This window comes from Oncorhynchus gorbuscha, linkage group LG03 (assembly GCF_021184085.1).
Source record: "Oncorhynchus gorbuscha isolate QuinsamMale2020 ecotype Even-year linkage group LG03, OgorEven_v1.0, whole genome shotgun sequence".
Taxonomy (NCBI): domain Eukaryota; kingdom Metazoa; phylum Chordata; class Actinopteri; order Salmoniformes; family Salmonidae; genus Oncorhynchus; species Oncorhynchus gorbuscha.
The window spans coordinates 104,919,090-104,937,857 of record NC_060175.1 but is presented as its reverse complement, the minus strand read 5'-3'; the positions used below and the strand labels follow the sequence as shown (position 1 = coordinate 104,937,857).

Here is an 18,768-nt window from a genome sequence, read left to right as displayed (position 1 = left end):
GTAATGTAACATCTCTGTTACAATGAACCTGTAGACACTCAGACATGTTTGTACTGAACGGAACACAGCATAGACACTCCCAAGGTAAGATCACTGCTACAATAAACTGTTATAGCTGTTGGAACCTAGCTGTTAATTTCACTCACGACGGAGGTGTTGAGTCCAGACATGACGGGGTCTGTGAAGGTTACACACAGTCGGTTCCAATGCAGGCTAATGCGGCATCACTGTAAGGTCTGGAAACACACTTTGTCTGGGTCCGTGACTCACACTGACATATAGAACACCTGAACAAGACGCAGCGGAGCTGACCAACCAAAGGTGAACACACACATCCACGTGAAACATCCTGCGGCACAAGGTGGAAAACACGATCTCTACTGTACACACACAGGAAACGACGTAAGACTCATGACATATCACCTGTACAAGATGGCCGCTAACCTGTTGTATCATTCTAAAGTATACAGGTCTGTGACAGGAAGCATTTCACTGTGAGCTCTACTACACCTGTTGTATTCAGCATTTCACTTTGAGGTCTACTAGACCTGTTGTATTCAGCATTTCACTGTGAGGTCTACTACACCTGTTGTATTCAGCATTTCACTGTAAGGTCTACTACACCTGTTGTATTCAGCATTTCACTGTAAGGTCTACTACACCTGTTGTATTCAGCATTTCACTGTGAGGTCTACTACACCTGTTGTATTCAGCATTTCACTGTGAGGTCTACTACACCTGTTGTATTCAGCATTTCACTGTAAGGTCTACTACACCTGTTGTATTCAGCATTTCACTGTAAGGTCTACTATACCTGTTGTATTCAGCATTTCACTGTAAGGTCTACTACACCTGTTGTATTCAGCATTTCACTGTAAGGTCTACTATACCTGTTGTATTCAGCATTTCACTGTGAGGTCTACTACATCTGTTGTATTCAGCATTTCACTGTAAGGTCTACTACATCTGTTGTATTCAGCATTTCACTGTAAGGTCTACTACACCTGTTGTATTCAGCATTTCACTGTGAGGTCTACTACACCTGTTGTATTCAGCATTTCACTGTGAGCTCTACTACACCTGTTGTATTCAGCATTTCACTGTGAGGTCTACTACACCTGTTGTATTCAGCATTTCACTGTGAGGTCTACTACACCTGTTGTATTCAGTATTTCACTGTGAGCTCTACTACACCTGTTGTATTCAGCATTTCACTGTGAGGTCTACTAGACCTGTTGTATTCAGCATTTCACTGTGAGGTCTACTACACCTGTTGTATTCAGCATTTCACTGTGAACTACACCTGTTGTATTCAGCATTTCACTGTTAGGTCTACTACACCTGTTGTATTCAGCATTTCACTGTGAGGTCTACTACACCTGTTGTATTCAGCATTTCACTGTAAGGTCTACTACACCTGTTGTATTCAGCATTTCACTGTAAGGTCTACTACACCTGTTGTATTCAGCATTTCACTGTGAGGTCTACTACACCTGTTGTATTCAGCATTTCACTGTGAGGTCTACTACACCTGTTGTATTCAGCATTTCACTGTGAGGTCTACTACACCTGTTGTATTCAGCATTTCACTGTGAGGTCTACTACACCTGTTGTATTCAGCATTTCACTGTGAGGTCTACTACACCTGTTGTATTCAGCATTTCACTGTGAGGTCTACTACACCTGTTGTATTCAGCATTTCACTGTGAGGTCTACTACACCTGTTGTATTCAGCATTTCACTGTGAGGTCTACTACACCTGTTGTATTCAGCATTTCACTGTGAGGTCTACTACACCTGTTGTATTCAGCATTTCACTGTAAGGTCTACTACACCTGTTGTATTCAGCATTTCACTGTAAGGTCTACTACACCTGTTGTATTCCACTGTAAGGTCTACTACACCTGTTGTATTCAGCATTTCACTGTAAGGTCTACTACACCTGTTGTATTCAGCATTTCACTGTGAGGTCTACTACACCTGTACTACACCTGTTGTATTCAGCATTTCACTGTAAGGTCTACTACACCTGTTGTATTCAGTATTTCACTGTAAGGTCTACTACACCTGTTGTATTCAGCATTTCACTGTAAGGTCTACTACACCTGTTGTATTCAGTATTTCACTGTAAGGTCTACTACACCTGTTGTATTCAGCATTTCACTGTGAGGTCTACTACACCTGTTGTATTCAGCATTTCACTGTTAGGTCTACTACACCTGTTGTATTCAGCATTTCACTGTAAGGTCTACTACACCTGTTGTATTCAGCATTTCACTGTAAGGTCTACTACACCTGTTGTATTCAGTATTTCACTGTAAGGTCTACTACACCTGTTGTATTCAGCATTTCACTGTGAGGTATACTACACCTGTTGTATTCAGCATTTCACTGTAAGGTCTACTACACCTGTTGTATTCAGCATTTCACTGTGAGGTCTACTACACCTGTTGTATTCAGCATTTCACTGTGAGGTCTACTACACCTGTTGTATTCAGCATTTCACTGTGAGGTCTACTACACCTGTTGTATTCAGCATTTCACTGTGAGGTCTACTACACCTGTTGTATTCAGCATTTCACTGTGAGGTCTACTACACCTGTTGTATTCAGCATTTCACTGTTAGGTCTACTACACCTGTTGTATTCAGCATTTCACTGTAAGGTCTACTACACCTGTTGTATTCAGCATTTCACTGTAAGGTCTACTACACCTGTTGTATTCAGCATTTCACTGTAAGGTCTACTACACCTGTTGTATTCAGCATTTCACTGTAAGGTCTACTACACCTGTTGTAATTCAGCATTTCACTGTGAGGTATACTACACCTGTTGTGTTCAGCATTTCACTGTAAGGTCTACTACACCTGTTGTATTCAGCATTTCACTGCGAGGTCTACTACACCTGTTGTATTCAGCATTTCACTGTGAGGTCTACTACACCTGTTGTATTCAGCATTTCACTGTGAGGTCTACTACACCTGTTGTATTCAGCATTTCACTGTGAGGTCTACTACACCTGTTGTATTCAGCATTTCACTGTGAGGTCTACTACACCTGTTGTATTCAGCATTTCACTGTTAGGTCTACTACACCTGTTGTATTCAGCATTTCACTGTAAGGTCTACTACACCTGTTGTATTCAGCATTTCACTGTAAGGTCTACTACACCTGTTGTATTCAGCATTTCACTGTAAGGTCTACTACACCTGTTGTATTCAGCATTTCACTGTAAGGTCTACTACACCTGTTGTATTCAGCATTTCACTGTGAGGTCTACTACACCTGTTGTATTCAGCATTTCACTGTAAGGTCTACTACACCTGTTGTATTCAGTATTTCACTGTAAGGTCTACTACACCTGTTGTATTCAGCATTTCACTGTAAGGTCTACTACACCTGTTGTATTCAGTATTTCACTGTAAGGTATACTACACCTGTTGTGTTCAGCATTTCACTGTGAGGTCTACTACACCTGTTGTATTCAGCATTTCACTGTTAGGTCTACTACACCTGTTGTATTCAGCATTTCACTGTAAGGTCTACTACACCTGTTGTATTCAGCATTTCACTGTAAGGTCTACTACACCTGTTGTATTCAGCATTTCACTGTAAGGTCTACTACACCTGTTGTATTCAGCATTTCACTGTAAGGTCTACTACACCTGTTGTATTCAGCATTTCACTGTGAGGTCTACTACACCTGTTGTATTCAGCATTTCACTGTAAGGTCTACTACACCTGTTGTATTCAGTATTTCACTGTAAGGTCTACTACACCTGTTGTATTCAGCATTTCACTGTAAGGTCTACTACACCTGTTGTATTCAGTATTTCACTGTAAGGTCTACTACACCTGTTGTAATTCAGCATTTCACTGTGAGGTATACTACACCTGTTGTGTTCAGCATTTCACTGTAAGGTCTACTACACCTGTTGTATTCAGCATTTCACTGCGAGGTCTACTACACCTGTTGTATTCAGCATTTCACTGTGAGGTCTACTACACCTGTTGTATTCAGCATTTCACTGTGAGGTCTACTACACCTGTTGTATTCAGCATTTCACTGTGAGGTCTACTACACCTGTTGTATTCAGCATTTCACTGTGAGGTCTACTACACCTGTTGTATTCAGCATTTCACTGTTAGGTCTACTACACCTGTTGTATTCAGCATTTCACTGTAAGGTCTACTACACCTGTTGTATTCAGCATTTCACTGTAAGGTCTACTACACCTGTTGTATTCAGCATTTCACTGTAAGGTCTACTACACCTGTTGTATTCAGCATTTCACTGTAAGGTCTACTACACCTGTTGTATTCAGCATTTCACTGTGAGGTCTACTACACCTGTTGTATTCAGCATTTCACTGTAAGGTCTACTACACCTGTTGTATTCAGTATTTCACTGTAAGGTCTACTACACCTGTTGTATTCAGCATTTCACTGTAAGGTCTACTACACCTGTTGTATTCAGTATTTCACTGTAAGGTATACTACACCTGTTGTGTTCAGCATTTCACTGTAAGGTCTACTACACCTGTTGTATTCAGTATTTCACTGTAAGGTCTACTACACCTGTTGTATTCAGCATTTCACTGTAAGGTCTACTACACCTGTTGTATTCAGCATTTCACTGTAAGGTCTACTACACCTGTTGTATTCAGCATTTCACTGTAAGGTCTACTACACCTGTTGTAATTCAGCATTTCACTGTGAGGTATACTACACCTGTTGTGTTCAGCATTTCACTGTAAGGTCTACTACACCTGTTGTATTCAGCATTTCACTGCGAGGTCTACTACACCTGTTGTATTCAGCATTTCACTGTGAGGTCTACTACACCTGTTGTATTCAGCATTTCACTGTGAGGTCTACTACACCTGTTGTATTCAGCATTTCACTGTGAGGTCTACTACACCTGTTGTATTCAGCATTTCACTGTGAGGTCTACTACACCTGTTGTATTCAGCATTTCACTGTGAGGTCTACTACACCTGTTGTATTCAGCGCATGTGACTAATACAATTTGATTTGTATACAGACCTAGGGGGCCTATATACGCTATATTACATAGTTATGTCATAGCTACAGTATGCAATGGTTTCAAAATTGAGAACAAGCTGACTCAGGACATTACCACGGATCCAGGGAGATCTCTCAGGACATTAACAAGGATCCAGGGAGATCTCTCAGGACATTAACAAGGATCCAGGGAGATCTCTCAGGACATTAACAAGGATCCAGGGAGATCTCTCAGGACATTAACAAGGATCCAGGGAGATCTCTCAGGACATTAACAAGGATCCAGGGAGATCTCTCATTCCATTAACAAGGATCCAGGATCCAGGGAGATCTCTCATGACATTAACAAGGATCCAGGGATATCTCTCGTGTAGGATCCAGGGAGATATCTCAGGACATTAACAAGGATCCAGGGAGATCTCTCAGGACATTAACAAGGATCCAGGGAGATCTCTCAGGACATTAACAAGGATCCAGGGAGATCTCTCAGGACATTAAGAAGGATCCAGGGAGATCTCTCATGACATTAACAAGGATCCAGGGAGATCTTTCAGGACATTTACAAGGATCCATGGAGATCTCTCAGGACATTAACAATAATCCAGGGAGATCTCTCAGGACATTAACGAGGATCCAGGATTCAGGGAGATCTCTCAGGACATTAACAAGGATCCAGGGAGATCTCTCAGGACATTAACAAGGATCCAGGATTCAGGGAGATCTCTCAGGACATTAACAAGGATCCAGGGAGATCTCTCAGGACATTAACAAGGATCCAGGATTCAGGGAGATCTCTCAGGACATTAACAAGGATCCAGGGAGATCTCTCAGGACATTAACAAGGATCCAGGATTCAGGGAGATCTCCCAGGACATTAACAAGGATCCAGGGAGATCTTTCTGGACATTAACAAGGATCCAGGATCCAGGGAGATCTCTCAGGACATTAACAAGGATTCAGGGAGATCTCTCAGGACATTACCACGGATCCAGGGAGATCTCTCAGGACATTAACAAGGATCCAGGGAGATCAAAAAGATGTGGGAGATGTCAACAATCCCACATGAGAGGGTTATTATTAAAAACATGGATTCTGCTGATTAATCATTCATATCGAATTTCTCTTTTCAATGTTCCAATGTTTCAATGACATTGTTTCTAATTTCAATGAATGTAATATAACATCTCTGTTACAATGAATGTAATGTAACATCTCTGTTACAATGAATGTAATGTAACATCTCTGTTACAATGAATGTAATGTAACATCTCTGTTACAATGAATGTAATGTAACATTTCTGTTACAATGAATGTAATGTAACATCTCTGTTATAATGAATGTAAATTAACATCTCTGTTACAATGAATGTAATGTAACATCTCTGTTACAATGAATGTAATGTAACATCTCTGTTACAATGAATGTAATGTAACATCTCTGTTACAATGAATGTAATGTAACATCTCTGTTACAATGAATGTAAATTAACATCTCTGTTACAATGAATGTAATGTAACATCTCTGTTACAATGAATGTAATGTAACATTTCTGTTACAATGAATGTAATGTAACATCTCTGTTACAATGAATGTAATGTAACATCTCTGTTACAATGAATGTAACGTAAGACAATATTATTGTACTGCAACGGAACACAGCATAGACACTCACAAGGTAAGATCACTGCTACAATAAACTGTTATAGCGTTGAAGCAGAACCTAGCTGTTAAAACTAGACACTCACGACGGAGGTGTTGAGTCCAGACATGACGGGGTCGTGAACTTCACGACAGCGGTTCCCCTCCTCGTCGCAGGCTGAGATCAGATCCACCACTTTCTCTGGGTCCGTGGACGCCTTGACATCCGACAGGCCCTTCGCCCACGCAGCGGAGCTGACCAACCACATGAAGGTGAACACACACGTCACGCCAAAATCCTGCGGCGGAAGGTGGAAACACGAAACACACACAGGAAACGAGGTCAAGACTCACACAATGACATATAGAACACCTGAACAAGATGGCCGCCACGATCATTCTAAAGCTATACAGGTCTGTGACATCCGACGTGACGTATAGCATCTCTATGGTAAATACACACAGGAAGACGTATAGGATCTCTACTGTAAATACACACAGGAAGACGTATAGGATCTCTACTGTAAATACACACAGGAAGACGTATAGGATCTCTACTGTAAATACACACAGGAAGACGTATAGGATCTCTACGGTAAGTACACACAGGAAGACGTATAGGATCTCTACTGTAAATACACACAGGAAGACGTATAGGATCTCTACTGTAAATACACACAGGAAGACGTATAGGATCTCTACTGTAAATACACACAGGAAGACGTATAGGATCTCTACTGTAAATACACACAGGAAGACGTATAGGATCTCTACTGTAAATACACACAGGAAGACGGGATGTAGTCGAATGTTCAAAATCGACGGCTACAAACGGTGAACATTAATGTGAGAAAATAAAAAAGAGATTAAAGTGCAAATATATTTTAACTTACCCTTTAACTGTAAATGCAACAACACACACATCCAACCCTCACCCCCCAACCCCAACCCCCCAACACCCCCCCCCCCCCCAACCCCCACCCCACTCACGATGAGTGGTCCCTTGTTGTTCTCTCTGTACTTCTCCAGGGCGAAGACGTAGACGCTGAGGGCAGCCATGGAGTAGAGGAAGGCAAACACACCGATGGTGACGAAGAACTCTGCCGAGGAAGAGTAGTTACCAACCAGGAAGAGACGCTCAGGGGGACCCCCTTTACAGGTTGGGGCGTCAAAGTATACTTGGTGAAGCCTGAAGATGGAGACAGAGGAGCAGGAGATTCTCAATCAATCAATGAAAACGCATATACACTACTTGACCAAAAGTATGTGGACACCTCTTCAAATTAGTTGATTTGGCTACTCCAGCCACAACCGTTGCTGACAGATGTATAAAATCGAGCACACCGCCATGCAATCTCCATAGACAAACATTGGCAGTAGAACAGCTCCGTACTGAAGAGCTCAGTGACTTTCAACGTGGCAACCGTCATAGGATGCCCCCTTTCCTACTAGTCAGTTGGTAGTGTGTAGCGCGTAAAAATAGTCTGTCCTCCACTCACTACCGAGTTCCAAACTGCCCCTGGAAGCAACGTCAGCGCAAGAATTGTTAATCGGGAGCTTCATGAAATGGGTTTCCTGGGCCGAGCAGCAGCAGCACACGAAGATCACCAAAGCCTTCACATCAGCAGCTGTCCCAAAGTGCTTTCATTCTGACATTCTGACATTCTGTATCATGACATTCTGTATCATGACATTCTGACATTCTGTATCATGACATTCTGTATCATGACATTCTGACATTCTGTATCATGACATTCTGACATTCTGACATTCTGTATCATGACATTCTGTATCATGACATTCTGACATTCTGTATCATGACATTCTGACATTCTGTATCATGACATTCTGACATTCTGTATCATGACATTCTGACATTCTGTATCATGACATTCTGACATTCTGTATCATGACATTCTGACATTCTGTATCATGACATTCTGTATCATGACATTCTGTATCATGCCATTCTGTATCATGATATTCTGTATCATGACATTCTGACATTCTGTATCATGACATTCTGACATTCTGTATCATGACATTCTGACATTCTGTATCATGACATTCTGTATCATGACATTCTGACATTCTGTATCATGACATTCTGACATTCTGTATCATGACATTCTGACATTCTGTATCATGACATTCTGACATTCTGTATCATGACATTCTGACATTCTGTATCATGACATTCTGACATTCTGTATCATGACATTCTGACATTCTGTATCATGGCATTCTGACATTCTGTATCATGACATTCTGACATTCTGTATCATGACATTCTGACATTCTGTATCATGACATTCTGACATTCTGTATCATGGCATTCTGTATCATGACATTCTGACATTCTGTATCATGACATTTTGACATTTTGTACCATGACATTTTGACATTTTGTATCATGACATTCTGAAATTCTGTATCATGACATTCTGACATTCTGACATTCTGTAACATGACATTCTGACATTTTTGTACCATGACATTCTGTATCATGACATTCTGACATTCTGTATCATGACATTCTGTATCATGACATTCTGACATTCTGTATCATGACATTCTGACATTCTGTATCATGACATTCTGACATTCTGTATCATGACATTCTGACATTCTGTATCATGACATTCTGACATTCTGTATCATGACATTCTGACATTCTGTATCATGACATTCTGACATTCTGTATCATGACATTCTGACATTCTGTATCATGACATTCTGACATTCTGTATCATGACATTCTGACATTCTGTATCATGACATTCTGACATTCTGTATCATGACATTCTGACATTTCTGTATCATGCCATTCTGATCATTCTGTATCATGACATTCTGACATTCTGTATCATGACATTCTGACATTCTGTATCATGACATTCTGACATTCTGTATCATGACATTCTGTATCATTCTGTATTCATGACATTCTGACATTCTGTATCATGACATTCTGACATTCTGTATCATGACATTCTGACATTCTGTATCATGACATTCTGACATTCTGTATCATGACATTCTGACATTCTGTATCATGACATTCTGACATTCTGTATCATGGCATTCTGACATTCTGTATCATGACATTCTGACATTCTGTATCATGACATTCTGACATTCTGTATCATGACATTCTGACATTCTGTATCATGACATTCTGTATCATGACATTCTGACATCTGTATCATGACATTCTTGACATTCTGTATCATGACATTTTGACATTTTGTATCATGACATTCTGAAATTCTGTATCATGACATTCTGACATTCTGACATTCTGTAACATGACATTCTGACATTTTGTATCATGACATTCTGATCATTTCTGTATCATGTATTCTGACATTCTGTATCATGACATTCTGACATTCTGTATCATGACATTCTGACATTCTGTATCATGACATTCTGACATTCTGTATCATGACATTCTGACATTCTGTATCATGACATTCTGTATCATGACATTCTGACATTCTGTATCATGACATTCTGACATTCTGTATCATGACATTCTGACATTCTGTATCATGACATTCTGACATTCTGTATCATGACATTCTGACATTCTGTATCATGACATTCTTCTGTATCATGACATTCTGACATTCTGTATCATGACATTCTGACATTCTGTATCATGACATTCTGACATTCTGTATCATGACATTCTGACATTCTGTATCATGACATTCTGACATTCTGTATCATGACATTCTGACATTCTGTATCATGACATTCTGACATTCTGTATCATGACATTCTGACATTCTGTATCATGACATTCTGACATTCTGTATCATGACATTCTGACATTCTGTATCATGACATTCTGACATTCTGTATCATGACATTCTGACATTCTGTATCATGACATTCTGACATTCTGTATCATGACATTCTGACATTCTGTATCATGACATTCTGACATTCTGTATCATGACATTCTGACATTCTGTATCATGACATTCTGACATTCTGTATCATGACATTCTGACATTCTGTATCATGACATTCTGACATTCTGTATCATGACATTCTGACATTCTGTATCATGACATTCTGACATTCTGTATCATGACATTCTTCTGTATCATGACATTCTGACATTCTGTATCATGACATTCTGACATTCTGTATCATGACATTCTGACATTCTGTATCATGACATTCTGACATTCTGTATCATGACATTCTGATCATTCTGTATCATGACATTCTGACATTCTGTATCATGACATTCTGACATTCTGTATCATGACATTCTGTATCATGACATTCTGACATTCTGTATCATGACATTCTGACATTCTGTATCATGACATTCTGACATTCTGTATCATGACATTCTGACATTCTGTATCATGACATTCTGACATTCTGTATCATGACATTCTGACATTCTGTATCATGACATTCTGACATTCTGTATCATGACATTCTGACATTCTGTATCATGACATTCTGACATTCTGTATCATGACATTCTGACATTCTGTATCATGACATTCTGTATCATGACATTCTGACATTCTGTATCATGACATTCTGACATTCTGTATCATGACATTCTGACATTCTGTATCATGACATTCTGACATTCTGTATCATGGCATTCTGACATTCTGTATCATGGCATTCTGTATCATGACATTCTGACATTCTGTATCATGACATTCTGTATCATGACATTCTGACATTCTGTATCATGACATTCTGACATTCTGTATCATGACATTCTGACATTCTGTATCATTCTGTATCATGACATTCTGACATTCTGTATCATGACATTCTGTATTCATGACATTCTGTATCATGACATTCTGACATTCTGTATCATGACATTCATGACATTCTGTATCATGACATTCTGACATTCTGTATCATGACATTCTGACATTCTGTATCATGACATTCTGACATTCTGTATCATGACATTCTGACATTCTGTATCATGACATTCTGACATTCTGTATCATGACATTCTGTATCATGACATTCTGACATTCTGTATCATGACATTCTGACATTCTGTATCATGACATTCTGACATTCTGACATTCTGACATTCTGTATCATGACATTCTGACATTCTGACATTCTGTAACATGACATTCTGACATTCTGACATTCTGTATCATGACATTCTGTATCATGACATTCTGTTCTGTATCATGACATTCTGTATCATGACATTCTGACATTCTGTATCATGACATTCTGACATTCTGTATCATGACATTCTGACATTCTGTATCATGACATTCTGACATTCTGTATCATGACATTCTGACATTCTGTATCATGACATTCTGACATTCTGTATCATGACATTCTGACATTCTGTATCATGACATTCTGACATTCTGTATCATGACATTCTGACATTCTGTATCATGACATTCTGTATCATGACATTCTGACATTCTGTATCATGACATTCTGACATTCTGTATCATGACATTCTGACATTCTGTATCATGACATTCTGACATTCTGTATCATGACATTCTGACATTCTGTATCATGACATTCTGACATTCTGTATCATGACATTCTGACATTCTGTATCATGACATTCTGACATTCTGTATCATGACATTCTTCTGTATCATGACATTCTTCTGTATCATGACATTCTGACATTCTGTATCATGACATTCTGACATTCTGTATCATGACATTCTGACATTCTGTATCATGACATTCTGACATTCTGTATCATGACATTCTGACATTCTGTATCATGACATTCTGACATTCTGTATCATGACATTCTGACATTCTGACATTCTGTATCATGACATTCTGACATTCTGTATCATGACATTCATTCTGACATTCTGTATCATGACATTCTGACATTCTGTATCATGACATTCTGACATTCTGTATCATGACATTCTGTATCATGACATTCTGACATTCTGTATCATGACATTCATTTGTACATGACATTCTGACTTCTTCCCGGTATCATGACATTCTGACATTCTGTATCATGACATTCTGACATTCTGATTTTTGTACATTTCTGACATTCTGTATCATGACATTCTGACATTCTGTATCATGACATTCTGTATCATTTCTGTTCTGTCATGACATTCTGACATTCTGTATCATGACATTCTGTATCATGACATTCTGACATTCTGTATCATGACATTCTGACATTCTGTATCATGACATTCTGACATTCTGTATCATGACATTCTGACATTCTGTATCATGACATTCTGTATCATGACATTCTGTATCATGACATTCTGACATTCTGACATTCTGTATCATGACATTCTGACATTCTGTATCATGACATTCCGACATTATGTATCATGACATTCTGACATTCCGTATCATGACATTCCGACATTCTGTATCATGACATTCTGACATTTCTGTATCATGACATTCTGACATTCTGACATTCTGTATCATGACATTCTGACATTCTGTATGACATTCTGACATTCTGTATCATGACATTCTGACATTCTGTATCATGACATTCATGACATTCTGTATCATGACATTCTGTATCATGACATTCTGTATCATGACATTCTGTATCATTCTGTATCATGACATTCTGACATTCTGTATCATGACATTCTGACATTTTTGTACCATGACATTCTGTTCTGTATCATGACATTCTGACATTCTGTATCATGACATTCTGACATTCTGTATCATGACATTCTGACATTCTGTATCATGACATTCTGACATTCTGTATCATGACATTCTGACATTCTGTATCATGACATTCTGACATTCTGTATCATGACATTCTGACATTCTGTATCATGACATTCTGTATCATGACATTCTGACATTCTGTATCATCTGTATCATGACATTTCTGTATCATGACATTCTGTATCATGACATTCTGACATTCTGACATTCTGTATCATGACATTCTGACATTCTGTATCATGACATTCCGACATTATGTATCATGACATTCTGACATTCCGTATCATGACATTCCGACATTCTGTATCATGACATTCTGACATTCTGTATCATGACATTCTGACATTCTGTATCATGACATTCTGACATTCTGTATCATGACATTCTGACATTCTGTATCATGACATTCCGACATTCTGTATCATGACATTCTGACATTCTGTATCATGACATTCTGACATTCTGTATCATGACATTCTGACATTCTGTATCATGACATTCTGTATCATGACATTCTGTATCATGACATTCTTCTGTATCATGACATTCATCATGACATTCTGACATTCTGTATCATGACATTCCGACATTCTGTATCATGACATTCTGACATTCTGTATCATGACATTCTGACATTCTGTATCATGACATTCTGACATTCTGTATCATGACATTCTTCTGTATCATGACATTCTGACATTCTGTATCATGACATTCTGACATTCTGTATCATGACATTCTGACATTCTGTATCATGACATTCTGACATTCTGTATCATGACATTCTGACATTCTGTATCATGACATTCTGACATTCTGTATCATGACATTCTGATTCTGTATCATGACATTCTGACATTCTGTATCATGACATTCTGACATTCTGTATCATGACATTCTGACATTCTGTATCATGACATTCTGACATTCTGTATCATGACATTCTGACATTCTGTATCATGACATTCTGACATTCTGTATCATGACATTCTGATCATTTCTGACATTCATTCTGTATCATGACATTCTGACATTCTGTATCATGACATTCTGACATTCTGACATGACATTCTGTTCTGTATCATGACATTCTGACATTCTGTATCATGACATTCTGACATTCTGTATCATGACATTCTGACATTCTGTATCATGACATTCTGACATTCTGTATCATTCTGTTCTTCTGTATCATGACATTCTGACATTCTGTATCATGACATTCTGACATTCTGTATCATGACATTCTGACATTCTGTATCATGACATTCTGACATTCTGTATCATGACATTCTTCTGTATCATGACATTCTGACATTCTGTATCATGACATTCTGACATTCTGTATCATGACATTCTGACATTCTGTATCATGACATTCTGACATTCTGTATCATGACATTCTGACATTCTGTATCATGACATTCTGACATTCTGTATCATGACATTCTGACATTCTGTATCATGACATTCTGACATTCTGTATCATGACATTCTTCTGACATTTCCGACATTCTGTATCATGACATTCTGACATTCTGTATCATGACATTCTGACATTCTGTATCATGACATTCTGACATTCTGTATCATGACATTCTGACATTCTGTATCATGACATTCTGACATTCTGTATCATGACATTCTGTATCATGACATTCTGTATCATTTCTGTATCATGACATTCTGACATTCTGTATCATGACATTCTGACATTCTGACATTCTGACATTCTGTATCATGACATTCTGACATTCTGTATCATGACATTCTGACATTCTGTATCATGACATTCTGACATTCTGTATCATGACATTCTGACATTCTGTATCATGACATTCTGTATCATGACATTCCGACATTCTGTATCATGACATTCCGACATTCTGTATCATGACATTCCGACATTCTGTATCATGACATTCCGACATTCTGTATCATGACATTCCGACATTCTGTATCATGACATTCCGACATTCTGTATCATGACATTCCGACATTCTGTATCATGACATTCCGACATTCTGTATCATGACATTCTGTATCATGACATTCCGACATTCTGTATCATGACATTCCGACATTCTGTATCATGACATTCCGACATTCTGTATCATGACATTCCGACATTCTGTATCATGACATTCCGACATTCTGTATCATGACATTCCGACATAGTACAGTGAAGGTAGTTTGGTGAACAACACTCACTGAGATCTGAATACTTGCGTTAACTCCCTGACTTAATGCCTATGCTTCAGATCAGTGGGCTAACACAGTCTTGACGGTAGTAAGGAGACAAACAGTCTGTCCCATTAGCAGCAAAACACAGGATGTGTCTCAAATGGTACCCTATTCCCTACATAGTGCACTATTCTTTGAACAGCAGGTCCCTATGGTGAGCAGGTCCCTATGGTGAGCAGGTCCCTATGGTGAGCAGGTCCCTATGAACCTAAAACCCAGAGAACTTGACTGACCTGAAAGGATACTCGAATTCCACTTCTATACTCAGGTCGCTCTCGGTCCTGTTTTTACACTCCACACTCATCTTGAACATCCCGGAGTAACTCCCACATGTTGAGAATGCAAAGATGGCAAAGATCTGCAGGAAAGGAGACAATAGAAGGATACAGAGTCAGAATAATGGCCCTATAATTGTCTCACTTTTACACTAGCCTGTGAATTTCAGTTACGTGATCAAGGGTCATATAACATACAGTAAATCACAGTTTATGGTAATAAGAGAAACACATATTCATAACAATAATAAATGTAGTAAAACACTTGTCCTTTTCCCTACATAGTGCACTACTTTGAACCAGGGCCCTGGTAGAAAGTAGTGCACTATAAAAGGGAAAAGTGTCCCATTTGAGGCCTACACCCGAGGCCTATGGCCAAGCAACCACTATCATTTCACAAACCCCCCAGTAGATGTATTAAACCCAGTAGAACCCCCCCAGTAGATGTGTTAAATCCAGTAGATCCCCCCCCCCAGTAGATGTATTAAATCGAGTAAATCCCCCAGTAGATGTATTAAATCCAGTAGATCCTCCCCCAGTAGATGTATTAAACCCAGTAGACCCCCCCAGTAGATGTATTAAACCCAGTAGATCCCCCCCCAGTAGATGTATTAAATCCAGTAGATCCCCCCAGTAGATGTATTAAATCAAGCAGACCCCCCCCCCCCAGTAGATGTAATAAATCAAGCAGATCCCCCCCAGTAGATGTATTAAATCCAGTAGACCCCCCAGTAGATGTATTAAATCCAGTAGACCCCCCAGTAGATGTATTAAATCCAGTAGACCCCCTCCCAGTAGGTGTATTAAATCCAGTAGACCCCCCCCCAGTAGATGTATTAAATCCAGTAGACCCCCCAGTAGATGTATTAAATCCAGTAGATCTACCCCCCAGTAGATGTATTAAATCCAGTAGATCCCCCCAGTAGATGTATTAAATCCAGTAGATCCCCCAGTAGATGTATTAAACCCAGTAGACCCCCCCCAGTAGATGTATTAAACCCAGTAGATCCCCCCCCAGTAGATGTATTAAACCCAGTAGATCCCCCCCCCCCAGTAGATGTATTAAATCCAGTAGATCCCCCCAGTAGATGTAATAAATCAAGCAGATCCCCCCCCAACACTAAGAGATGAGGTTAGTGTAGCATGTGATGTCGTAGGGCAGGCCAGATCGGATTGGATGGAGGAGAATCTAGCTGCTTTTACATCTCACTGCCATCTGTCTCATCCTCCTATGTGTGTGTGTGTGTGTGTGTGTGTGTGTGTGTGTGTGTGTGTGTGTGTGTGTGTGTGTGTGTGTGTGTGTGTGTGTGTGTGTGTGTGTGTGTGTGTGTGTGTGTGTGTGTGTGTGTGTGTGCGTCTGTGTGTGCGTGGGAGGGCGTACTCGGCGCCCACTCATTCACGACTCCAAGTGACAATGTTCAGATAATCTCACCCGCTATCCTCCCTCCTCCTGAAGGACATAGGCTTTGGTAAATAAATAAATAAATAAATTGTGAAACTAACAAGAGAACGTTGGAGCCGTTTCAGAAGCAGACACTGTGATGTCATGGTGACTGGTCCAGGGTGTCGTGACTGCCGCCGGCCACCCGGCGGCGCTATTACTCTCGTCAATGTGCGGTTGTCACAGTTACTGAGTATAGGCCTGATACTATCTGAAGCCACTGCCTTAGTATTTCCAGGATGTGTTCAGCTTCTTGACTCCTATTCAGAAGACACATCATTTTTATTTAACCTTTATCTAAGTAGGCAAGTCAGTTATGAACCAATTCTCATTTACGCCGGCCAAACCCAAACCCGGACAACGTTGGGCCAATTGTGCGCCGCCCTATGGGCCTCACAATCACAGTCGATTGTGATACAGCCTGGAATCGAACCAAGGTCTGTAGTGACGCCTCTAGCACCGAGATGCAGTGCCTTAGACCGCTGCGCCAATCGGGAGACAGATATGAATCTCATATAAGATGTACTGATGTTGCCTTATAGGAGGAGAGGTCCCATAGTACAAACAGAAGCCGAATGGTGCTGCTTTTCAATAGCTGTCCCATTATTGATTTTCAAAAAGTCTCAGATTATGGACCTAGTGGTGTTCCTGGTCAGAGACTAACTCTGGACCTAGTGGTGTTCCTGGTCAGAGACTAACTCTGGACCTAGTGTTGTTCCTAGTTAGAGACTAACTCTGGACCTAGTGTTGTTCCTAGTTAGAGACTAACTCTGGACCTAGTGCTGTTCGTGGTCAGAGACTAACTCTGGACCTAGTGTTGTTCCTAGTTAGAGACTAACTCTGGACCTAGTGCTGTTCGTGGTCAGAGACTAACTCTGGACCTAGTGTTGTTCCTAGTTAGAGACTAACTCTGGACCTAGTGCTGTTCGTGGTCAGAGACTAACTCTGGACCTAGTGTTGTTCCTAGTTAGAGACTAAGTCTGGACCTAGTGTTGTTGAGAGAGAGAGGGGAGAGAGAGAGACGGGCAACCAGTGAAGAACAAACACCATTGTAAATACAACCTAAATTTATGTTGATTTATTTTCCCTTTTGTAAACTAACTATTTGCACATTGTCACAACACTGTATGTAGACATTATATGACTTAATATGACTTAATATGCCATAATATGACATTATATGACTAAATATGACATAATATAACATAATATGACATTATATGACTTAATATGCCATAATATGACATTATATGACTTAATATGCCATAATATGACATTATATGACTAAATATGACATAATATAACATAATATGACATTATATGACTTAATATGCCATTATATGACTTAATATGACTTAATATGCCATAATATGACATTATATGACTAAATATGACATAATATAACATAATATG

General features: G+C 39.4%; 1 protein-coding gene across 1 annotated transcript in view; it reads right to left on the bottom strand.

Annotated features, from left to right (window-relative positions):
* sypa (synaptophysin a) overlaps positions 1 to 18,768 on the bottom strand; it is a 41,156-nt gene that overhangs the window by 15,175 nt on the left and 7,213 nt on the right. Inside the window, exons 3-5 of the mRNA XM_046337959.1 lie at positions 15,873 to 15,997; positions 7,654 to 7,852; positions 6,771 to 6,962 (exon numbers count right to left, since the gene is read on the bottom strand). Coding sequence (XP_046193915.1) covers positions 6,771 to 6,962; positions 7,654 to 7,852; positions 15,873 to 15,997 — 516 coding nt within the window. The remainder of the gene's footprint in view (positions 1 to 6,770; positions 6,963 to 7,653; positions 7,853 to 15,872; positions 15,998 to 18,768) is intronic.